The sequence below is a fragment of the Varroa jacobsoni genome, unplaced genomic scaffold, assembly GCF_002532875.2.
Source record: "Varroa jacobsoni isolate VJ856 unplaced genomic scaffold, vjacob_1.0 contig00549, whole genome shotgun sequence".
In the NCBI taxonomy this organism is placed as follows: Eukaryota; Metazoa; Arthropoda; class Arachnida; order Mesostigmata; family Varroidae; genus Varroa; species Varroa jacobsoni.
The window spans coordinates 104,840-130,072 of record NW_019214484.1 but is presented as its reverse complement, the minus strand read 5'-3'; the positions used below and the strand labels follow the sequence as shown (position 1 = coordinate 130,072).

Genomic DNA, 25,233 nt, shown 5'->3' with positions numbered 1-25,233 from the left:
CTCAACAATAGGACTTCTTGTAGCGGTACATTTTGTTCATTGAATCGTCGATTGCCAACAGAAAGTTGTTATGGTTCCGATTTTGTTGGGCGGGTCGTTGAATCACAATCGGGAAAGCGTCATAGAATCAGAGTCTTGAAGGGTTTGTGGCTGGGTGGAAATCCGTTGTGTACTTGAATGACTTAAAATTTGTCCCCCTCACGCTTCCCCCCAGCCCTATCGGGGTCGGGTTGTGATCGGCGATTATTAGCGGGTGCGTTTGAAAGTTGCATTTCTCATAAAGCGCGAAAGCTCTTTCACTTAGTAAGGTTTGAGTCAGTGTCCCGCTCCTGTTTTACGCCGATTTTGAAGATGGAGGCATATCAGTTGGAGTGGTCTGGAAAAATAAAAGACTAACAACGAACCTTTTTGTTTCTAGAGGAAAAATTATATCTACAGTCGGCACTATCCTTCGCGCTGGCCTTTCTCAGGATGTTATTGTAGCGATTCACAAAAATCTGCCTAATCTGTGCACTCGGGAAAGTAAAAATATACAAAATCGCGAATGGGAAGGAATAATCTGTATTTGCTTGCACAGTTTCAGCTCTGCTTACTTACTGCTCCTTCTGATTATTTAATCTGTCCTTACACAAAAATTCCTGAAGGGCCTAGCTGCTCGGTTCTCGTTCATACTTTGTTAATTTCACTGGTACCAGATCGGACGATCATTAATTAGTACTACAGACTAGTTGAAGAGAGTGGTATGCGCCAGCAAATTATCAGATCGGGGTCACATTCGCGACTATGCTTGTGTCGTCATTAAACAACGTCCTATTCGGCTTGATTACAAACAATAAGTTCGCACCTCTCCTGCTGGCCTGTTCACTTGCCATTTACTTTCCCTCTGCGATTCCTCTTTATTTATTTTTTGAGCCAAACAAGTCGAAAAGATTATCTTCCCTTTTTTTGCGTATTTTCATCTCGATTGCTGCAATGGTTAGTTTTAGCGGTACGGACACATTTATACAGCGACAATAGTATTAAACCTAATCACAACAGTAATAAAACCTAATTAGAAGCGACTACTTTGAGTGCTGATTGGTAGTACTCTATTGCAACAAATCATTGCATACAAATGCTACAAATAGAGTAAAAACAGCTGAGTTCCTTCCGAGGAGTACTTATAAACAATTCGTCTTTTATAGTTTATAACTACCTTTAGAAATTCGAGTAATAAAGGCTAATTAATAGAATTTTCACAAATCGTAGTTGCCGAAGATGCATACTAGCAGTGCTTTTATAGATAATTAAACTTAGTCATGACTAACTTCGCAGCGTTCCCGGCTTGTGGTTATTAGTAAAGTTTTTAGAATAGTCCTCTTAGGTTTCAAAGGTAAAAATGAGTCTAATGAGATCTTGATTTTCATGACAGAATTTTTACTTTGGGTCAAGCCCTACAATGAAAACTGGTCCCAATTAGTGGGGTCGGTTTTTCAAATTGTGGATATAAAAAATATCCGATACACATAGCGATTAACCAAAAATCTAGATGTACTATCCAAGTGACCTGATAGTGTACGTAAGACACTGAAAAAAGTCTAACGTTCGAAACCGCTAAATGAAGAAACATAAGAAATAAATTACATTATAGATAATTATTTTAGGCGCTTAGTAGTTGTCCGAAAAGAAGTACTAAGCGGATTATTTTTCATTCAGCAAGGGCGGTAGCACAATTTATTTAGATCCTCTTTAACTCTTCGAAGACTCTTTCGAATGAATAAGCATAATTAGTGTAAATGTGTAAGCGCTACTTGACGATCATGTGTTTGACTTTTCATTTGATACTTTTCAATGTTCTTTAGCAAATTGAACCTTAATTTTTCGTAATTTGTAAGTAAAACCCTTTGAGAGGCTCAGGTGATAGAGACTTCTAATTTTATACTATAAACTTTTGACAACAACAACTTATGGCGGATGTGACGATTTATTTTTACTGGTATGGTTCCTACCATAAAAACGCGCATTATGGGGTTTGTTGACTATTTTCACTTTGTCGGCTGCACTGAGCCACGGCAAAAATAACAATCTTTTTCAGGGCATCTACAAGGCACTCCAAGGTAAATTCGCTCGAAATTATCGGAAGATGCACAAATAGCGTACGACGACAACGAGACAGAGAACAGTAGTAGATGAACTCGCAAAGGTAGTTGCCAGCATCTCTCGAAATGTGCACTGGCACAGAGATGCTTTTGCACACCTGGGATACTATCGCTTCGAGATTTAAGCCCGTTGAAAGAAATTCTGGTGCTGGGCAGCTTACACAGCAATTACGTTCTGGAAGCCGACCTTGCACATCGGCTGCGTCATACCCTGAAGAGAAAAACCACAACAGAAAATGGTACTGTACACATAATTAGATCTCAGAGTTACACCAATTGGCATTAATTATCTATTTGTACGGACCAGTATCATGAAGAAAGCTAATAAAATGGATAATCAGCATATGGCATAATAAATTAAGAACAGAGAAATTCTCTGTATGATGGTTACTGTTCAATGCAATATTATGAACCGCAATTATTTTATAATACCTAGAAATTTTTAGTATTCATAGACTAGGAGCCAATGAATATACTATGATCAATATAGTATTATTTTATAATATTGGTGACACCTATTTATAATGGATCTTTAATGTAATATTTCCCGAAAACTCAGTAGCTGTCAATGCAATTATGATATTGAAATTTAACAACGTTAAAGTGCAGATTACACCTTCATCTACATTCCGGATAATTAAGATATCAAACGTTTGAGAGCGCGCATTTGCCGCTATCTTGCACGAAGAAATGCTCCGGGTGTGACGCTCAGTACTGCCATTAACTTTGGCTTGGTTGTGACTGGTCCCCAGCACAAACTTCTTGCATGTGAGTCTAATTTCGAATTTAAAATAAATTAATTTTTAAACACGATAATGATTTTTTTGAACATCAGCTATACATTCTCTATCTTCTAATCAGACTTCCAATCAGATCAAGGCAAACTATAAAAATAAGCAAATTTGTTAGCGATTTTGAGATTAGCCCGGGCAAACAAAGAGTTTTTATGTAAAATATTTTTAAATTAATTTAAATTTGTTGAGCTGCATACATTTGCTGATTCTTCTTGATGCGATCAATAAACCTTTAACGAGAATATCCGCAACATAAGCATTATAAAAATAGGCTTAAGGAAAAATAAACGTAGGTGAGGACGGGCTTCTTCACAAAAACATGAAGTCCATTGTTTCGACTAGCGGCCTATTTGTGGTATCGGCAATGTCGCCGTCCGCTATTCTTTGTACTAGCTATTTCTGGAAAAAACAGATCCATCATAGCAAGCACAAGAGATTAAAGTTCAAAATTATGTCAACCGTCCAAGATCTTTATACATAAAGCCATATCTTTACATCTGGCTTGATAGAACTTAATATGCAAGAGGGCTCATATATATATACGAGTTCGTATATATTTGGCAATTTCCCCAAAAATAGCAAAACGGTAAGTTAGACTTATGTGACTAAATTAACTGGGCGTTGCAGACAAGAGAACTGCCCTTTACACCTTTGCAACCTGCTGCTATTTATTAATACAGAAAGATAAGAAACCCGTCATAGACATGTACGAATTCAATAACTCAGCGTGCAGAGTAAATTAGTACGCACTGTATTTCTTGTACCTAAAGTGTAAGGGGTACATGCCTTCTCAGATTGCGACCGTTTTATAATATTGATATTACTCTTATTAAGAAGACGTATGGATGAGAAAAATGTGGTATCTATTAAGCTGGACTTGTTTTGAACTTTACCTGAGTTTCGTGCCTCCTGTTCAAGCACGACGGCACGTGCCTGGGAATGCATCCCACAATGAATAGTGAGAAGAGGGTGGTGCTCTTCAAAGAGTTCCTGCGATCTTCTTTTTACTTCCGCATATTCAACGGGAAATATCTCCGTACGAAGATCTATGTTATCGATACCAATTTTACCCAACTGTTCAACCACCTGTTTATTGCGAAACAACAACAAAAAAGAGAACTTTTAGTGTACTATCCATTTGAAGCTCAAATTGTTTGTAGCCGATTTCCATCATTTCTGCCATCAACTCCCCAAGGAACAAAATTCTCTAGCGCGAATTATAGCGTTCCACCTCAGCCAACTACAGTTTAAGGCTTAGTATTCTTAACAAACTTGTTGGACACGCTACCTATAAAATTGCAGAGACATTCTTTCCATTTAAAGTGCTTTTTCTACAGATTCAAGTGTGTTAATGAACTATTCTATATACTTGAATAGATACTGCACAATTTATGTGAATTCAAGGAGTTATTTCTATCTGACTTAATCTTAGTTGCTGAATTACTTGAGAAAGTATATTGGGCCCGGCGTTCTCACTTCTTTCGATGAGTTTGTGGAGTAAGTCCTGAAAAGATCGTAACCGGTGAGAAGAACGATCGGAGAATCCCGAGAAGCGCATGATCCACTCGTGGGAGCCATTTAGAATTGGCATAAAAAACTCGATGGAGAACCGATACGACGCAATTTTTCACTCCAAAAAGCGCGGTATTAGCCTGTCATTGCGCCCACTGGTCGGACAGTTAATAAAAATATCAGTACTGTTAGGACTAATGAATTAATTGAAACTTCAACGAAGGAAATATTTCTGTCACAATGAACAGGCATCAACTCAAAAAAAGATCATACGGATGACATCCCGTATCAACCTTCAAAAATCATTTACATTAAAACAAGAAGACAGTGGCAGTGCTCACTTTTATAATCAGTAAAACAGAACCACCCTCTGATAATTGGATACATTGTGCAATCCAAGGATGTGCTATAAAATTATAGCTGAGAAATGAAACAGATTTCAAATGTTCGTTCAAAGCCGGAACATTCAGCTGATCTTTCTGATCGACTGAGATTTCTGTAAAATAACATTCTTGTATTCTTTGTCTAGCTTTATTCAATTTAAAATATGTATATAGGACGGCAGTTCATATACGTATACTTAGTACACTATTCATTGCAGTACTAAAGGTTGCTGCCATACTAAATACAGTCATAACGAAGGTGTCATTTTGCTACAAGTTAATCGTAGTAGACAAAATGGTAACATTTACAATTAAACTAATAAAACGCATCCCAGTTTATTCATGATAACAAAAAGCCATTTAGTAAATACACGAAAGCTAGAAATACATGCTTTGCCATGAGATGGACGGCTCAACAAGCGGCTCTCACGCTTTACTTGATTTAGGTTAACGCTGAGCAGATACAGGCCTTTCCTGCATGACTGATTTCCCGTGACCGCTGTGAATTATCCGATTCCGGAAACCACAGATCCCCTAAATTGAAACCATTTTTACACTGTCGAGCTAGTAAAAATCGTAGGTATCGTTCTAATCATCTGTGATGACATCCACGTACTATGAGATAGGATCGAATTAGCTTGGGAGCGGATGACTCTTTTATCATGGGTTTACGATATCTGAGTGTTACAAGCATACGCCATATTCGGTGTTTCCTGATATCGTTGCAAGCGGACATACAAAATTTAACATCATTAATAAAATTATAAATAATAAAAAAATAAAAACGAAGCATTCCATTGTTGTTAGATTATTCGCGTAGTTGTCTCACCTCTTACAAATTTAGACTTGACGAATAAAAACAAATAAAGAAACACACATTTCAGAAAAGTTCAGAACACTTTTTTAGTAGGTGCGTCTATTTTTGTCTTTTTTTTTCGTGCTTTAATCATTAAGAAAAGATTTATGTCGTACCCACAATTAGAGTTTAAGTACGTGCTCATCGCCCACTTTTAAAACAGTCCATGGTAAAATAGCTCTATGCTTTACAGAGACCCCAATGGATTTCAATTACGATATTCTTATCTCAAAACACCTTTATGTATGTATCTGAAATTACTGTGTGAAAACTGTATTCAATATAGTATGGTTTGATTCGTTTCTGAATCTACTGGTAACATTGATGGCAAAACCAGTGACATAGGGCAAACGAAACTATTACATAATAAGTACACATTTTTACTCGTTATACAAAAAAAAAATGTCAATTTTAGCCTAACCGACTGCATTTAAATTTTATTAGCCCGGCCTATTAGAAAGAACGTTCCTTTAGAAAATGTGATTATAATATGCGGGTGTCTTTGCTTTATTATTCTTGGCAAGTTAACCCGTGTCTAGCTTTTTGAAGAAGTTGCGAAGCTTATGCAAAAAGAGTCTCGCGTTCAGCCTCAAACCACTGAAGTTCCAAATCGATATTGAATTGGCATTTTTTGGCTTTCTATTTACTCGTATTGTAAGGCATAGGAAAAGTAGTTATTGTAACATTAAGAATACAGCGGCTCGTGAGGTCTAGATGTGCGTCTGTTTTGAATTAACTAACTTGATATCATATGATAAGAAGCCTAGGTAAGTAAGAGAAAATTAGATCCGCAATAATTCTATTTCTTAAATTCACAAAGAGACCTTGTTTCTACAATAATCGTACGTCAAACAAACTGGCTAAGTCAACATTAGAAAGGCTTAATTTCACAGTGTTATATGTAGCGCGGGAATTTCTAAAGCTGTTAGATGTAATTACGGCATGTTCTTAGAAACCACTGATGCACTTTTTGAATCATGTCTAGAAGTAAATGATATACAAATCATTTTATGATTTATTATTTTAGCTTCTAAAGTTTTCAAGTACTGTAAAGAAAGGCACCTGATGTCATAAACTAGAACACATTACAACATAATGTTTAGGGGAACTCTGTCAGTTATTTATAATGCTTTATAAAAAAAAAAAAGCCTTTCCTAAAGACAATTTACAGAGCTTGAGAAGTGCGTGTTCAGTTAATATTTTCGAAGTATAACAAATCTGATACCTTCCTTCAACAAAAATTCTGAGATCAAGGAGGTGAAGAAAGTTGAAACAAATACATCTTGAGGGTGGTCAAATTGTTACAAAGTAGCCAAGACTCGTATATCAGATATATTATTAGCCGTACGAAAAAGTTATCTCAGCAGATAAAAGCTCTTTCGATGTACTGCTGTAGATCGATGGAATAAGTACAGCTGAAAAATAATCGAAGCGTATTTTTAAAATGACTGGTTAGCAGTTTAGGGCCCAAATTGAAATGCAACCCACAAGAGTGAAATCTAGACAGCATAAACACAACCATCAGCGACACTTTTAGCACACAGCATTTCATTCTACATTTCTCGTGATTTATGTACAATCCAAGAAGCAAAGTATAAGGCAGGCCCGAATTTTGTCTTCGGGCCTTCCTGTACATATACGATTGTATTGCTGATATTGTGAAAGAATGCTTCAGTACTCTAGTAATGCTTAATATCAATGATAAGCTGTGTGCATAAACGATTGTACAGCTGGTGGAAATCTAGTCTATGTTTTCAGATCGAGCTACGCTAAGTATGGCCTGTTAAAGCCGTCGAGTGGTTGGAGCAATGGTCCAGCAAGACAAAGTGCTGATTCGAATAGCTGTTTTCGTATAATTATCTTTCAGGTAGTACTCAGGATACCTTAATCATAAAATGTCCTCAAAACGTGTACTATTTTTCATAAATCTATACGGATTTACTTTTCTCTTGACTAATCTAAAAAGTTTTGATTTTCGCTTTGCATAGAAGCTGCATTTTGTTGATAAATCTGGAATCGTTTTTCAAATAACTTAAGCATTTCTTAATGAATTACATTTCCCTGAAAAATGGTTTCCAAATAAATAAATGTTCGTGTTCATTACACTGATTCCAGAAATAGCCATTCAATTTTATTTAAAATAACCTGTTAACAATGGATTGTTGTCATTATTTATGGTGTATGTGCTAATATCTCGACCTATTTCTTATCGATTAGGCAATAATCGACTGTGCATGAAATTTTCAATAACTATTGGTAAAAAGGCTTCCAGAGCACTGCTTGTACGAAACGTGCGCTTTAGTTACCCATATTGATTCACTATACTGGCCATTAATCTTAATTATTGTAGGGCAAAATAACGAATAAAGGTCATAGTTGTTTGTTGCCACCGTTCAGCTCTGAGAAGACTAGACTCGACGCGTGGAGTGCACGGTAAAACGCAAATGCTACCACCAATTAATCGATTTCCATAAAGTTTCAAATACAAATGAATGTGTTTTCACTTCCTCGTACAGTAAAAAAGGCACTCACGCAGAACTGTCCAAAAATCCATTAGTCAGCCACAAATTTACAAATAGGTGTATTAGTCTTAGAAACATAAATCACGTTGGCATTTCCATAAGCCACGGAGAAAACACTAGTTATTACTTTCCTTAATTATAACCGCACTAGAGCGGCTCAGCTGCTTCAGGTGAAGAAGAAGGGGGTGGTAGCGCTTTAAGATACCTGAACAAATGAATGCATCGTATGCATGGATGCATGTTTAGTATACTCGACAAGGCGGGCGCGCGAGACCCGGCGCTTTTGTCTTAGGAGTTCCGTTTCGTCTTACTGTTTTGAGGTAGGCTTTATAGCAAGCGAAAAAAAATTATGACAAAGTTACTAAATAATTGAAATATTAGTGGATGGCCCTTTGTTAATGTGTCACACATTTTGGAGTCAGCAACTTTCTTATCGCATCAAAACATTAGGCCTTTTATTCAAAAGTGAAGCTTTGTTCATTGGGTCCTATGAAGTATTTCGAAATTTTCCAAGTCCAAAAGAAATCAGAAAAAACGAAAAACGTGCACATGCTAACGACCCACATTTAGGAGAACAGGGGAAAACTTGGAATATGTGAATCTAAGCAACGGACCAATGTTGTTGTTCCTAACGAACGTCTATCAGCTTAGTTTTAAAAAAATCTATATAATGTATATACATGTGATACGTACATTTCACCGATAAACGAGGATTCATATTAGTCAACAGTAACAAGTAGCTCAACGCATGATTTGTTTCGGTAGTTGACTTAGAGCGCAGATTTATCTAATGTCGATATGGAATGCTGAGTGGCTAGTGTTATCCTTTGTATGGCTATTGTTATTATGATCGCCATTTGCTATTATTGCTCGCACAATTTCACTCCATTCTCCATTTAGCACTCTCGTCTCTGATCGACTTGTCGCATAGCATCTGCTTTCGGACTAATTCAATGAAATTAATTAATTGACACAGCAATAATTAACACGGTGCTGCAAGCGCGGGGGGGGGGGGGGATGGCGCATGATTCAGACCCCGATACTACAGCGCCCCACTACGGTGGTCTTGTGAATTTAGTGTATCACTGTTATGAACGTATAGTGCTCAGTTGAGACGACGCAGGCCCTATTAGCCTAAATTATGGACCTGGTGTAAATAGCGATTGGCAATAATACTAGAGAAACGTTATTTATTAAATACATGAAATTATAGGTTTGGATTCACTTAGTCGATGAATATTTCAGTTCAGTTTTTGTGATGATTGTACGGACCTACACCTCTTTGCTCTTTTGGTATTGATAAATTTAAGTAATCTGATTGGTTATCTAGCTTAGCCTTTACTATCGTATATTGGCAATTGTTTCATTGCAGTAATTTCGCTCCATCTAACCGGCTACATCTCCGTAATTATTTCAGCAGTCTGTCCCAATGGGTTTGCCAAAAGGCTTAACCAACTTAGATTTGCTATATTCGTGATGTGTTATCTTTTGGTGTGACTCTACATTCTGATTATGAAGCTTCTTTGGATTTGGCTCGTTGCTGTATCCTCAGCTAATTTTTATTCAACGCTTCTACATATATAAACCGCTAATCTGTTGATTCTGCTCCTTAATGTTTTTCGTTTATTTTTTTTTCTAAGAAACAATTAACTATACTGTATCAAATGAAGATCGACTTAATTCCTGGATGTCACCCAAAAATCACGTGTTCTTTAAAATAAGTAGTTGCATATTCTAGAAAAACGTATATTGGGGTGTTGAAATAATATAGGCTCTTTTTAGGTAAACAGCTTTGAAGTGACCTACTTAAAGTAATATGAATCGCGTGGGATGGGCGTGGTATCTCGTGGTAAGCTGAAATTCGGAAGTAGACGTGGCGGCATTTTTGGAATGTCTTCATTCAGATTTTAGGCAGATCGCCTCAACAATTAGCTAAATTTCTTCAAAAATTTAGTATCTTTTAGAATGTTATCACGATAAAGGCACTAGTAAAAATCTGGGCTGTTTATGATTAAGGTGCGTTATCGGAGGAAACGGCTCGAAGTCGGTTTTGTCACTTTCGTTTTTGAAATTGTTATGTGAAAAGTGCTCCTCGTAGTGGTCGATAAACTACGGAAAGGTTTGATAAAATTATTAATGAAATGAACTGAATCATTTCTAAAGCGGTTGATCGTGAGTATGAAAGTGGACCACAGGCGACTATAATGTGCAAACAAAAAGATGTGCTCCACAGTGTGTGACAAAACTTACGCTGACGACAACGGAAAGGATGCTATGTATTTGGTCGGATTAGAGGGGAACCATTATAAGTGTCTGTTGCCTAGAAAACAATTCACCCGGACGTCTATTATCAACAACTGACGAAATACAAGACGTTATTGGGAAAAATTGACCGGGACAGGCAAATAGAAAAGACGCCGTCTTCTAGACTAAATACATCGTTACTACCCGCCGAAAGTTAAACGTGAATGGAAAATTTTAATACATCCACCGTAAAACCCATATATTGTACTACCAGACCATCGTCTGCTTCGGCCTTTGCACTCTCTTAACGGTGTTAATTTGGTTTCATCAGGCGTATGCAGAAATCATCTTAAGTCTCCCTTCGCGTAAAAACTGCAGAAGTTCTACAATGATGGGATCATTATGTTACTGGAAAAATTGCAGAAAGCTATTGGTTAAAATAGCGTACACTCAGCTTAATGATATTATTTTGAAATTTAAAAAATATTGCTTCAAATTTGTTTTCTAGCGATCAATACTCTTTTCGACAAGTCAGTATATATATATTTGACTGATATGTTTCTTTTGGTGTATTAATACCTTTCTGAGAATTATGAAAGCGAATATTATTTTTTTTTAAATTTTTTGGGTAATAGTTATATACAGTGTTGCGTAGAGACGCAAAAGTTTTTAGGACATTACAAAAGCTCTGGGATTTTATAATTTTTCGTTATAACAAATATTTATATATATATTTTGACATTTTTCCTAAAAACAAAATTCCAACGATTAATTATAGGATCTTTTTAGAGGGATTTTCACCGCTTCAACGTTTCAACTAATGTGAATTAGAAATTCGGTCAAAAAATACAACCGCATGTCCATTTCATTGATGCATCAGAGTAGACTGATTCGACCCTTAGAATTTTCGCTATTCCAATTCAAAAATATCCACCTTCGCAATAGGAAGATCTATTACAGTTCTATTCAACTCATCGATGCCTAGCTGTCAAGAAAAGCCACCGTACACAAAACAAAATGTCGAATTGTTACCTTATTAGAATGCGACTTGAAAATAGAAATTTGTGTATATACGTTCCTTATGTAGGCCTTCATGTAAAATATCTTCATTCCAGCGGCACATTCGCCAAATGGCCACCATATTAGGTTTTTGACTCTTTCCACGCTGAAATACTACTTCCAGCTTTAAGAGGATTCATTGCATTTTGTTATTATTTATAGATTTGTTAATTTTAATTGTGCCAATTAAATGGTACGCTACATAAAAAAATCTTTTTGATATTTCGTATTGTATGTAAAAAATCTCTCATAGGGTATTTTGAGAAAATGTGTTTCATAAAAAATCTTCACGTAATAACCTTCCAATTGACACTTAAAGGAAAGTTTGTTCAAAGAGCTGTTTGAAATTTTCCCTGAACAGATTTTTATCTCATTGATGGAAATACCCCTTTTTGGGCATACGTATTGTAATTTTACTCACCTTGTTAAGATCTGTCGATTAATAACGAAAAAAATCCCCTTACATAGAATACCACGCTAAACTTTTAGTTTTCCAATGGCATCTTTTAATTGAAAAGTATCATTTGGGTGAAGAACCGTATATATTGCATTTAAATTCACTTCGTCGAGGGCTTTCGACGGGTATCAGAAACGCCACCTAACATAGGCCTCCATGTAGATACTCAATTGCCATTTTGTCAAAAAAAGCATTTTTGACAGAAATATTACCAAAACATAACCTAGTTCAACCTGTACGGTTTTCTTATCGGCAGATATTAGAAATTCCTGCGGAAAAACTGCCTACAAAGGGCAAAAATCGAAAATCCAGTTTATTGTGGGACATCAGCTGTAATAATTATATAGGAAAAACAAGATTAGCATTACGTAATTTTATAGGAGAAAGAAACTATTTCTTGGAAAAGAAGTAATCGCACAGACAAATAAGGCGAACATGCGAAGATTAATAGTTCATTAATTGTGGCTATATAGAAAGATATGACAATTTCATCGTTAAATCGAAAAAAGTAAAACAATAAAAATGACCCTCCATAAGCAAAAAAAAAAACAACTTCTTAGCTTAAGCGTATCACAAATTCTCAACGGTTGTCAACCAAATCGCCAAAGAAATTGATATACCTAATTAACTTTAAACATAATTTACCGAATCGAAAAGTATATCCCGGATATGTTAAGATGGTTCGGTATTCGTCAACAACTTCGTAACGTAACCAGATAAGCGTTGAGCTTAAATTTCATTTTCCAAGGGAAAATAAAAATTTTTTTTGGAAAAGTAGTCGCACACTCGAGGAAAATGAACAGAAATGGTTCATGTTTCATCCACTGCGAACCATTTGATCGAAAATGGGCTATTTAGAAAAAATCGTTTGACGAAGTCGAATTTTACACCCATTTTATACAGCTTGAAATAATAACCTCCCGATATAAACATTTTTACAAATTCTCCACGGTGATTGAAAAACTGCTAAAACAGAGTAAGGTTTTCCAAATTCATATTGCAATTGTACGGGAGAAAAATGATTAATCCAGTCGGCCTTGCCTTACGCGCAGCTTTTTTCGGTTAGAACTTTAGTAACCTGAACAAAATCAGCCTAATTTGAACACTGTAAGTAGGGTCGGACAGACAAGCTAACAGAAGAACCCAGGGTTTTAGCAGTATATCAAACAGGTCTGCCAGGTTGATTGATTTAGCTAATGTTAACCCATTAATGTTACACCCAACCTAATATAAACTATTGTGTACATTGACCCTTATCCCGTTATAAATACCTTGCCCACCTAGCTTGTTAGTCTTCGACAGTTATTTTATGGGTTTGTTCAAATATGAATAAATTCGCATTTGGCCTGACTTTTCAGTGGATATTTTTTCAAATGCCCTTACAAGTGGCTTTATTATTGCGTTGTTATTGAAATAAAAAAATATAACCACTCAGATTTGTGACTTTTTTTGCACCGAAATTTGCTACCTCATGTATCGGGATATATATAGCATTTCGATTCAGTTTTCAGAGACTGATAGCAAAAAAGAACACCCCTTTTATATAGAGTACCATTCGAAGGCTTCACTTCTTAAGTTTCGATCTGAAAGCTGAGACTTGGTATAGTAACATAAATTATATTTTAATTCAGCTTTCGATTGCTAGCAACAAGTCTCCCCTATATAGATCTATGTGTAAAATTTTTTCACCCAGTGTTACATAGGTGAACAATTTCTATATTCAGTTTTTACTTTCTTTTATTTGTAATTAAAAAGATGTGTCGCATTTTCACTTAATTCGTCTAGATCTATTGAATGGCGTCGAGAAAGACGCCCAAAAAAGCAATATTTTCACCAGATTAGTTCCTTCGGTTTTACAACTAACATGTATTATAACTCCGTTTAAAAAATAATTTTTTTTTCGGAGTTCACTGCCACATAATGTCACATTTAACTTCCACTATCTTCAGGCTGACAGTAAATTGAAAGTGATTGGTCCGATATTTTTCAAGCGAGTGTACGACGTCGCTGAATATTTGAGCTTGGGCCTTGTGAATTATTATAACGAAATAGAATTGTAAAACTGCCATCGGCTGAGGGGAATGTCCACATCCTCAAAAAATAGCAGCACTATTCGATCTTGAAATGTGCCTTTGGCGATTTCCGCGGCAACACAATACAACGACGTGACAATATAAGCGTTGCCGACTAATCTGGTTACGTTGCAAAATTCAAAGGTCTAGATGTGCATAACGATGGTGAGTGAAACCTTCTTCAAGCACAAAGTATTAAGTGAACGGTCGGATTGCCCAAGACTGGCCTTGTTCGTAGCTTGACGCAACGCGTGGTACCTGGCGAGTGTCTTAAGGAGCCTGCCAGTACATACTGCGATGTCTCAGATGAGGTGAACTGGTAATTGTGGTCGATATGTTTACAATAGATCGCATTGAACATCAACTTACTTGGGCAGCGTAATTATGCCTTTGGAATTTTTGAAATGCTTGTGTAGACTGGTTTTGAGTAGGAGATCGGAATATGTAGTGTCAAAGGTAGCGAATCGCGTACTGACCTTCAACTTGTGTATATAAACGTGCTTCCAATCATACAATGATTTGATTCAGATATGCTCAATGTCGTCATCAGCGCCTTGCTGCACCACTTGTAAGAGCTTTCGGAACTAGCAGGTTAAGATTTAGCAGAAAGAAGCATCAGTCAAGCATATATCACAGCACGAATGATCGATGATCTTTAAATCCTCTCCTCTAAGACACTCATTAAATAATAAGCACTTGTAAGCAAGAGCGGTCAGCACTATGGGTTCTTCACTATGTTGCCCAGAGAGACCTCGTGAACTTAAATCGGAATTTTTTAATTGAAACTAAGCACCGCGGCTGCCGGCCCCTAATGTAGCCGCAATATCGGACGATGCAACGGGATGGCCTACTTTTGGTCGGCATGTGTTCACACCAGCTCAAGTTGGTTGGAAAAGCCTTCTCTGTACCGCCAAGTGCAGCGCCGAAGGTAATTTTGCCTTGACCTGTATATGGGCACTCGCAGGTATCATCGTAAACTAATCTCTGAAGAAGCGTCCATGGTTGATGATGATTTCGGATTAGCCCATGAGCGTGATAGAGTAGGAGGTGCAAATAGGGGTATAGCTGCTATATAATCAGCCGAGAACGCTTGATTGCTATAGGATAGGACATGCATATCTTTACCCACGTGTAACTAATGTAGATTTGGCGAATTCATCGTGCAGATAAGCGGACATGAAATATTTGTCGGTCAAGGTGAACAACTTGTCGCCTACCGAATCTTACATAGAAGAACAGCTGCCGCCCTTTAGGCAAAAAATGTAGGCGTTCAATAAACAAACGACGGTCATGAATGGGGAAACTAATGATTTGTAGCGGTTGCCTACCAAAAGCCAATGTATCCATTGAGGCATTGATCGATTTTGTCTACATTAAAGATGATTTTGCCCCTTCCTTTGAGCGCATGCTTGGTGATGTACTTAATCGACTTGGCCGAAGAACATGTCTCAACATTTAAGTGGCAGCTGAATGTCCTTAAACGAGAGGCATTGTACAGCACTCTGAGGTATTTAAAGAATTCGCTTCGTGGTCGTCCTATTTGCGGCCGATAAGGCCGTCCATCCCTAATGAGTGCGCTTTATACGTTAAATATACACTGTCGACATGAAGTGCGCGATTGGTACAAAGCGTAGGGAATACTTCTGTGCACAGGGCATCTTGCATGCGCAGTAATGTCACTGTGCAGAACCTCCCGTGTGCTTTGGGGGTTAAACACTAACCTGTAAAGACCACTGTCTGTTTCCGGATCGTATATCTCAGCGTGAAGAACTGTGTCATACATGTATGGCTAGGGCTTGGTGCGCTCATCAAGCCAACGGAAAATGTGTACACGCAGGAGCTCCCACTTCGGATACCCCTTGGGTACCAAGTTTGCGATAACGGACTTGCATGCATGTGGTGCCGTGTGACTATTTTCTTCTTTAGCTGAAAAAAAGCCAATAATCGCTCAGACTTAGTTAAGTTCTTGTGTGAGTGCGACTCCAAACAATTTTACTACGTGTTACAAGTCAAAATGAGGAAGAGAGACGCGTTGCCGTAGGTGCGAATGCACGTCATGGCGTCGTGGCGTGATTTAGCCATGTATCGTCGATAGCTTATCAAAGAAAGTGAGAGGATATAATGTTTCCCGAAATCGTATCGTCATCGTCTACTGCATACGTGAGGCCTCAATATGTAGTAGCCGTAGAATGTGTTGGTTGGTCCAATTGTACAATAGAAAATGTTTTCTGATTCTATCTTCAAAACAGCCTCCCAAACAGTTCACCTAGTACCGCTAAAGCAATCGTCTCGTGCAAAGATTAAATTAAACGCGGAAGTCATGATGCGGTACGCGCAGTATCGAAGGGCAGCTAGCTTTTGTGCCGTCCTGTGTTGATTGTAGCGGAAGATGCCAGCTGCTTTCGGCCGCGGAAACAGTAGGACGTACTGTAAAAGATCTTGCTATCAATGTAATTCTGGAATGAATAGTGAAGAGATTGCGTGTTCATCACCACTTTATGGTTAAATCACGAAAAGATGAAAAATTTAAATTTACCCTTCAAATCAAATGATTTAACGATGATTTTGTTAATCTTAAAGAACAAGCAATTTTCGGTATAAGTTTCTGCGAACCTCTCGACGGTTATTGACCGCCGAAAAATGTAATGCCAACATTATTTATGTTTCGAACCGATCGGTTAACAAGAACCAATATGCATTTCTTGAAAAAGGTGTCCACGTGACTTTTGAATAATGTTCCGAGTAGATTAGGTCGATACCTTGGCCACTTGAATCTCTCTTTTTTAACACTATGTTTTTTGCGGTGTAATATCAATGTTTGCATATATCTCTTCACCGGTGTCTAATAGAAGCTGGGAATATTCGGCTTCAACTTCTCTTAATCATATGTTGATAGTCAAGTCACACATTTTTCGTACATATGATCTTTTATACCGGCATCTTTAAGATTCGTATTATTACCTCATTTAAATACTGGTACCGGTTGACGGAAATCGTCTTAACATATCATCCTCATGCACAACCTAGGTTTCCGAAGCTTGTAACAAGGCTGGTCATCATTACTTAAGATAACACCTAAATATTATCTTCACTGCATGTATTACGTCCAAAAACATCAAAGCCCTTTCATCTAATCACGGGCGATTCATCTCTCACAATGAGTTTTGGCATACAAGGTAGGTCTGCAGTTTTGAATTTTTGTTTTTATTACACACACATATGACATCATCAAAACCTAGAAATTTTTCACATATTCTATAAAATGAAGACATATTGTTTCAAGTAAAAAAATATCGATCCGTTTTCTATCTAAATGAATCTCAAGTGCCACACCGGGTTGAATTGGTATGTTAATTGCTAAGATTCGGCAATAGTGGATGTCCTTGGGTTGTTAGAACGTCTTTAATCAGACTTAGCATAATGAAATCATTGCAGTAAGCCACAAATGCCGCTCAAACCCAATGCTTAATAAATTTATGCTCTTTATTACCAAGGTCCGTCATCCGATAAAATTGCCTAAAAAATTATTCTATTGTTTTCATCATAGAAACTTCGATACCAAAAACGTTCTTCGGAAAAGCTTTATTAAACTGCTGCTAAAGTTGATCAAGACTGACACGTAGATGGTCGTGATATCGTTAAGGAACTAAACATCTGACACTTCACAGTTTCAAGCCAAAAAAAAATTCGATTCTCGGGTGCCACTTAAATTGGCCCAAAAATAATTTACCAGATCTTATTTCCCTCTGCGGAACTCTATGAAATCGAGCTATTCCTAAAGGGATTGACCGCGAGTGACGAAGAAGAAAATTACGTACGATAGTAATGTGCAAACAAAAAAAAAAACAAAAAGAAAATTTGCTTTGCAATCTGTAATGAAAGCCAGACTAGCGCCAAAAAATACGATGCTGTGAGATTGGAAAGGAATTGCATATGAGATGAGTTGCTACCGTATAGCCAAGAAACACGCTTACAACAAGCTATTGGAAAAAATCTAGACCACATACATTTTAGCTATTCGGCAAAAACTAGGAGAACTTAGATGGGAAAATTTAATGACAACCTTGCATCATCTGTTCTGGTCTCTACAAGACTCTCTTAACGATGTTCATTTAAGAATGCACAAATTACTTGTCACAATCCCTTGCCGAAAAATGGAAGACGTTTTACTTTGATTAAAGTATAGTGTTATCAGAAAAATGATAAAAGATCATCGTCTGAAACTGGTGCGACATCTTGCTGGCTCTTTTTTAGACGATTTGGCCATACAAGGTAATAGTACCAGTTTGTAGAGGATGCGTATATAGTTCTTCGGTGATGCGTTCGACTTTTTGGAAGGAATAAAGTCAAATGGCGTGTCCTTAACTAGACGCCGCGATTAAAACAAACATTGTCTAGGAAATTTGTTCTATTGCTGTAGAGTAGGCACATCCTCTACATCAATAACAAGCTAGTAGTCAATTCTGTGGCTTATTCTTGCTTCAACAGAACAAATTGCGTCATAACCTAAATAAACCATAAATCACGAAGATAACCTGTGGAAACAACTGTGGAGCAAAAGGTCAAGTCGATCGATCGATTATATCGTCCTTATGGAGAAGCTATCTGGCTTTAAGGACATATGACGCATAGCTAAGGTCCTTGTAAATGATCTATGACGTCGTTGGAATTTTTTTGCTAATCCTAAAAAATGTACTTTTCGATGGCGTCGATGAACGGAAAAAGGCACCGTGTTTCACCATGACAATGTCAAACGACATAGACGCTTAGTTATACAGCGGAAACTAAAAGAAATAAATGCATCCGCCGTGTAGCTCAGACCTTGCACAATCAGACCTTCCGATTAGACAGATGTTAATTTGATTTCAATGGGGGATGTAAAGGTCGTCTAACAACCACAGATGTTCAACAGTGATGCATTTATGGTGTTGCCAGAAAATAGCAAAAGGTCATCGGTCAAAGTAGCGCATACTCAGTTCAGTAATATTGTTTTAACATATATATATATATATAAAATATTTGTTTTAATATTGGCTTAAAACGGCTAATACTTTTTCCACAACCTAAGATACACAGTTCCGTTTTTCTGGTGTTAGTGTTTAAAGGTGATGGATGCTTGCGATGGAAGAGGAATCATGTCGACATCTTCTTCGACAACAAATTCTTATAATGATAGTTTTAACCTTAGCTTAATTAATTAGCTTAGTTACAAATAACTCTTGAATCTCGAGACATCTGCGTCTGCTCAAGATCTCGCATCGTCTTCTGCCGGCAGCTACTTTCGAGAAGTACTTCTTTTTGCGTACAAGTTTCTCCTGAATGTAGCGAAAAGGATTTCTTCATGCATTTTTGCAAGTGGAACGATATAGAGCCTCAAATAAAATTTTCCAACGTAGATTCGCTGTACAAATAAGAAAGACTGTTTTTTTTTTATAATTAGTGGAGAAGTCTGTTCGTTATTGGCTTAAATATAGAATTTAGGTGCATCGGCGCACAGCAAAGTCTTTGTGGATTTATCGTAATTGCAAAAAACCTTAAATACTGTAGAATCGTTTTGTCATTTTCCGTATATATTTCACAATATGCTTAATTTATTCGACCGATGAGCGTATTTTGACGTTGAAATGGCAATGTAGGTCTGGAATTATACTGGATGACCAATTGTGACGTAATTTCATAATCCACATGCTGTTGGCACTATTTACAACCTATAAAATTTCCCATCTCCAGAGAAGGCCACTTTCATGTGGGATATACGTCTTCGCCACACAATATACCTCTAGCGTATGGCTTCGGGTACTTCTTCGAGCATTGCAAAGGAGGGCCAATTATCTGCATGATACAGGCCATAGGTCCTATGCTTTGATACTAGTCTACGGAGCTCCGGGATTTCCGTGTAAACCAAATGTGTGCTAGTTTTTTTGTCGAGGTTTAGCGTGTTATCCACCTATAGCAAAATATGGAACGTAATCCTTTTTGCTGATATTCTTTGGTTGCCAAATAGGAAATAACGTTGGGGAGTTTTTCATGTAATGTTTTATCAAAGAGCTTTTCTTTAATTTTGGCAGGTTTTTCCTTGAAACGTTCCTTCGAATAAATCTGTTTGATCCTTCAGTAAATTGAATCACAGTTTCTGGTTGCACACTCGTTGCACGTCGTCGTCAGGAACAGTCATGCAAGCTCGTACATGCGAATGTACATCGTGGCGTCCTGTCGAAGCTCTGCCATCTCACTCCGCCTTTAAACGCTCGTAAATTCATTCTCGTTGCAGTCTATTGTAGAAATTTTTTACTATACCCATTTTTCTAACTCAGGAGTCAGTGTGCATAATATCGTCGTGCTGTTACGCGTAGCTCGCGACGCAAACCATTTTCACCGAATAGGAATTGTATTACATACTGTAAGCAGCCAAAGTCGATGAGATTTGAAAATGATCTGAAGCAAACAGCCATTCATTCCATCTGTTTGGATTGTCTCGGTAGCGTATGCCTATGTTATACCTGACCTTGTCGCATCTCAAACAGTCATTCTCGTTTCGGTTGTACGAAGGAATTGCATGGTTTTTTATGCTTCCTGATGACCATCGATCAGAACGATGACACGTGCGCCTTCTAATGTACTGCTAGGCTGTTGTTTGACGTCGAACGTGAAGCTTGTTCTTAAGTGATCCGCTTTCTGATTCGTAAACAGTAACACGAGATTTTGCACGATTCAGAATTCTTAGGCGGTCTTCTATATGGTGGTGTGCGTGGTTTCCAGTCGTGCCATGGCATCAGTAATCCGATTATAGCACTGAACAATGTAATTATTGCGAGATTTAAGCTCCTTTAGAAGTACGACACTTCCCAGTAATACCAAATGAAATCATCAAAGTCAACCGTATTATCCTATATTTTCTTTTGAAAGGCTTGTACTGAATGAGGCTGAATTGTTTCTGTCTAGCTCTTTAGGCAGTCTTTCATCATTTAATTGGTATCTAATTGGTATAACAGAAACTTGCCATATTTTTTTTAGCTTTACGGAAAATTTAATTAATTATACATACTTTTTATTTACATATATTTATTATACGACATTTGCTGAGGTGTTTGTGTTGGTCTGTTCTGTATTACCAACGGCTGTCGGCAGTGGTGCTACGTCGATAATTTGCGTATTGTAGTAGGGTCTCTCGTAGGTTTTGTTTACTCTCTAAGCGTCTCGATCCTTTTCGACCGCGGTTTTTGCCATCATCGTATTGTCTGGGACGTCTATTTATTGAGCTGTAAACATAATAGACTGATAACTCCTTTCACGATATAGTTCTAATACGGTTTGTCATACAACACAAGTCGAATGCACTTTTTCGTGCAATACAGCAATACACTCGACGCAGAAAATGCTGGTGATCACTTTGGACACGCGTTGTTTTCAAGGATTGAAAATGAGGAAGAAATCTTCCGTGGGTTTAGCACTAACCAAATGAACATTACGCTCTACAGAAAAAGGCGAACTTTTCATTCTAGGGGGAAAGGTGTTTGCCTAATTGGCTTCCTGTACCCTGTTAGAGGCTGTCTTTGCTCTCATAACATCTCGATCCCTTGTAGTGGCTGTTTTCTCCCGTGATCGTTTCCGCACGGCAGGGCAAGTTGCTCGACTACACCCTTCATGCGCGGCAAACCTAAAAGCTTATTCCACGGCCTAGCTTGCGCACCTAGTTTAGGTGTCCTGGAGCAGAGGTTCTTATACGACGAGCAAAGAGCCCTCAGTCCTGAATCTTACCTTTTACTATATCATGCTTCTTTTGATCATGAGGTGGCGAAGAGTGGTGAATACTTTGATTTTGATTATACCAATCGCATCAAGCTGCGATTGCTTCGTCAGAAAATAAGAGTATCTATCAAGTTTAGACTTTCCTATCTTCTAATCGTTTAACACTATTCCGCCTTTGGTGCACATTGAGTGCTATCTATAAACACTGAGTTATGAAATCGAAGTACTTGATAGTCATATGCATGGTGGTTCAGTCTGTGCATATATTATCACAGCCGAGTTATTTAGGACACGTCATAGATGGCTTGTTCACTATTAGCTTTTATTGACAAACAACTTGCAATGTAGGATGATTATAGCCTAATGATAAAAACACTGGATATGGCAGCACTGCTATCACAGTTTGTGGTTGAACATGAGTGATGAAAAGACAAACTACATTACTCCGAGGGCTTCGCCAGGGCTTCTTTCTTTGGTTCAACCTCGATTTGAGTATTTACGGTTTTTCGTACCTTCAACTTTGGATGTAGCACCTAAGTAGATACAGATAGGAGAACCACATCCATTAATTGAGAATTCGACCATTAGTACAAATAGTACTGCAAAATGCATCACGAATCACAGGAGGGTGCGAACTCAGGTAATTGGGCCAGATTGAAGCTCATAGTAAGTGCGTTTGCTCGATACTGGCACTGATGAAGTAATTCCAGGCGACGGACAACGTTGGCGATCCTCCGAATACAAGATCAAGATTGTGTTACGCCAACGTTTTTGAATTGGTTCAACAGGGGAGCGTTAGCATCGGAGATGATGACATGACAAATTCCACAAAGAAACAAATGCAACGCTGCTAGCAAATTTTAAAGCTGAAATCTGATTCTATAACAACATGACAAAACGTTTTGAAGTTAGCCTGTTTTTCATCATCAATCTCAAGCCAAATTACATTAATATCCTGCCTCGCAAGGTTCAAACGACAGGAGCTATGAATTAGGGGTTAATAGAGCACGGCCTGTGGTAGAAAGATCACAAGGTTTAGGGACTTGCAGTGTGACGGATGAATAGCGGAAAAATTTTTCAATGCTCTATTTCAACGTGACGGAAAATAGTGCAGCGCAATTGGAGAGATTAACGCGCTGGGATGACTATAGCTTACTAACAACATGTGCAAAGTCATATAGAAAGTCTCATTTTATGCGTATAATCAAAGCACTCATACGTTGTGTAATTGGCTTAATATTGGAATTTACGAGCGGGTGGGGAGCTCACAATGTTAAATCAATGCATCACTTGACGCAATGGAATAGCTTCAGGTTTCTTGAATATGTCTGCTGGTGATTTCGCCCTTAATGAGCGTGGTGTCTACCTAATTCAGGTATATGGCTTACATGCTAGCCAATCTGTCTTGCTGCCTCCTGTCTGAGGCCAGTCGAGATCTTGTTCTGGTCAGTGTTACAGTCATTAACCCGATGATGAGGATGGCGTCACACTGAATTGCAAACAAAGACCACCCGAACCTTACGACATCAACGACATTGCAGCATAGTGATGGGACTAATTCGGTGTAATTCATTAGCCATGACTCAAACAGTGCAGTAGTTCGAAAGCAGCCCGCTCTGCAAAATTCGCCAGCCAATTTGACGGACACCTAACTCAGGGAGTGCTTTCAACTGCTGCAAATCCCTCATGGCAGAATGAGACTTCCACACAGACGACATCGTCCTGTTCGCTCTGGATTAAATAGCTTTTATGCCATATACCGCATATTTATGGAAGAAAAACGGAATGTGGGATTGAGTTAAATGCGAGGCTATGCTGAATTTCTTAGAAAGTAATTTAAAGTTGTAAGAACAACAAGCCAGAGTGTTTATTCATAGGCGTACAGATACACATACATAAAAGTATGTGTAAGTATATGTGGTATGTATGCCGCGCTGATTATTACCTCATGCGAGATTAAATAAACATCAAATTAAAGAGAGCTATACAAGACATGTGAGAGTATATGTATATAGAGCCCAACCGTCAGATGCACGACAGGGGTAGACCACCTTTGTTGTGACTATCCGTACCGATAGCGGCGTTAGGTAGCAGGTCAGCGGCGTTGAAGCAAAGGGCGGCTAGAAGACGGCTCTTCCATCTAGAATTATTATTGGCTGAATGAAGAGATGCGACCGACGGCGGATATTTGACAAATGCAGAGATGCCAATATGTTTGTCGACATCAAATAATGACACCTTGAAATAGCTGAGCCCTTCATGAGACACAATGATTCATCTCCATGATGCGGTCGCAATAATAAATAGCAAAAACCTTCGCTAATTTTCTCGCGTTTTCCATTGCGGTTTGCATCATGCACTTGCGACGGATGCTTGGTCTGTATATTCATACATAGCTGTCATCGTAACATATTAAGGGAACGTTATGATCGATACTTAAGTCGATAGACTAAAACTTTTGCCAAAATTTGTTATTCCAAATTTAAGTTTTCCATTTTGCCACTTATGTTAGATAAAGAGTGTGCTTCCATGTCTGGTTACAAAATTGTAGCAGGTGACATTCAAAAAACATACTTTTTATAGTTCTATTCTGTTTAAACAACAAAACTAGATATTCTCAAATAACATTTGTTTGTCATCTTTTATTAATTACTTTAAGTTTTTCGTTTTCTGATAGTATTGCATAAATATATACATACGAGCTTGTCCAGATCATAGGGAGCACCCCCAATTTGGGGCTCCAAACCAAGATGTGTCGATTGGCAAACAACATCATTTTTGACAAATGTTATTCGTGTTTTATTGACGTTAAAAAGCCGCCGAAATAACTGGCAATGAATTAGATTCGATGACCATCCGTGGGCGTATATTCCTTAGACGTAGAGTACGCGAAACGACTAAGTTGGTTAAGTAATTTTTGAAATCGGCAAAATTCAAAAAACTGCTAAACTTAGTTTCACTTTTAATTAATATGCTTATTATTAAAGCCCAAAGTCAATGGAAAATTCCGCAAGCCAAACAAAACAATATTAACACCTGGCAAAGCAAGGACTTATAACAATTAACCATCAGCAAAAGAAAAACTAGGAATTTTGACGGTACTAAGGAGCTACTGTGCCATTTCATAAGCCTGTTAAAGATAACGCCATGTGATAGACTATCTGGATCTATCCTTTCGATGGGGGCAAGTCTTTGACACTATCCTAATGAAGGAGAAGTGATTTCAAAGACTTGTTCATGCAAAGCAAATAGGCAATTGTGTTCAGCAGAAGGAGACACTAAAGGACGCAAAAAAAGATATCAATTATTCACTGAGCCATGCTTTACACAGCCGTCCATGAGTCAATCATGGCGGAAATGGGGGATTCGAAAGAGGCAATGGTGCCCATAAATGACGGCCTCTTCCCCAAAGTAAGGCGGAGTAAAATACCCGCAGTGGTCACGAAT

The 25,233-nt window shown here is 37.9% G+C and overlaps 1 protein-coding gene and 1 long non-coding RNA gene across 3 annotated transcripts in view; one reads left to right on the top strand and one right to left on the bottom strand.

The window, feature by feature from the left end:
* Positions 1–19,434, top strand: part of LOC111271340 (uncharacterized) — a 29,211-nt gene extending 9,777 nt beyond the window's left edge. The window contains exon 3 of the long non-coding RNA XR_002686811.1: positions 19,134–19,434. This is a non-coding gene — a long non-coding RNA (uncharacterized LOC111271340). The remainder of the gene's footprint in view (positions 1–19,133) is intronic.
* LOC111271339 (pyroglutamyl-peptidase 1) lies at positions 1,681–8,403 on the bottom strand. Of its 2 annotated transcripts, XM_022852073.2 has the most exons (4): positions 8,216–8,403; positions 4,409–4,599; positions 3,826–4,018; positions 1,681–2,349 (listed from the first exon to the last, which is right to left on the bottom strand). In XM_022852073.2, the coding sequence occupies exons 2-4, from the start codon at positions 4,508–4,510 to the stop codon at positions 2,003–2,005; spliced, it is 642 nt and encodes a 213-aa protein (XP_022707808.1). In that variant the 5' UTR covers positions 4,511–4,599; positions 8,216–8,403; the 3' UTR covers positions 1,681–2,002. The 2 variants fall into 2 exon arrangements, with proteins under 2 accessions (XP_022707808.1, XP_086829014.1); XM_086972888.1 differs by lacking the exon at positions 8,216–8,403 and having other exon boundaries at positions 4,377–4,492.
* Positions 19,435–25,233: the final 5,799 nt, after the last annotated feature.

Bases quoted from the DNA above. Each gene is read 5' to 3' on its own strand.
- LOC111271339 (XM_086972888.1), bottom strand. From the start codon at position 4,490: ATGCGCTTCTCGGGATTCTCCGATCGTTCTTCTCACCGGTTACGATCT. The intron at 4,019-4,376 runs GTAATTCAGCAA...CGCAATAAACAG, and splicing joins GGCCCAATATACTTTCTCAA to GTGGTTGAACAGTTGGGTAA. The intron at 2,350-3,825 runs GTAAAGTTCAAA...TTTTCTCTTCAG, and splicing joins ACAGGAGGCACGAAACTCAG to GGTATGACGCAGCCGATGTG.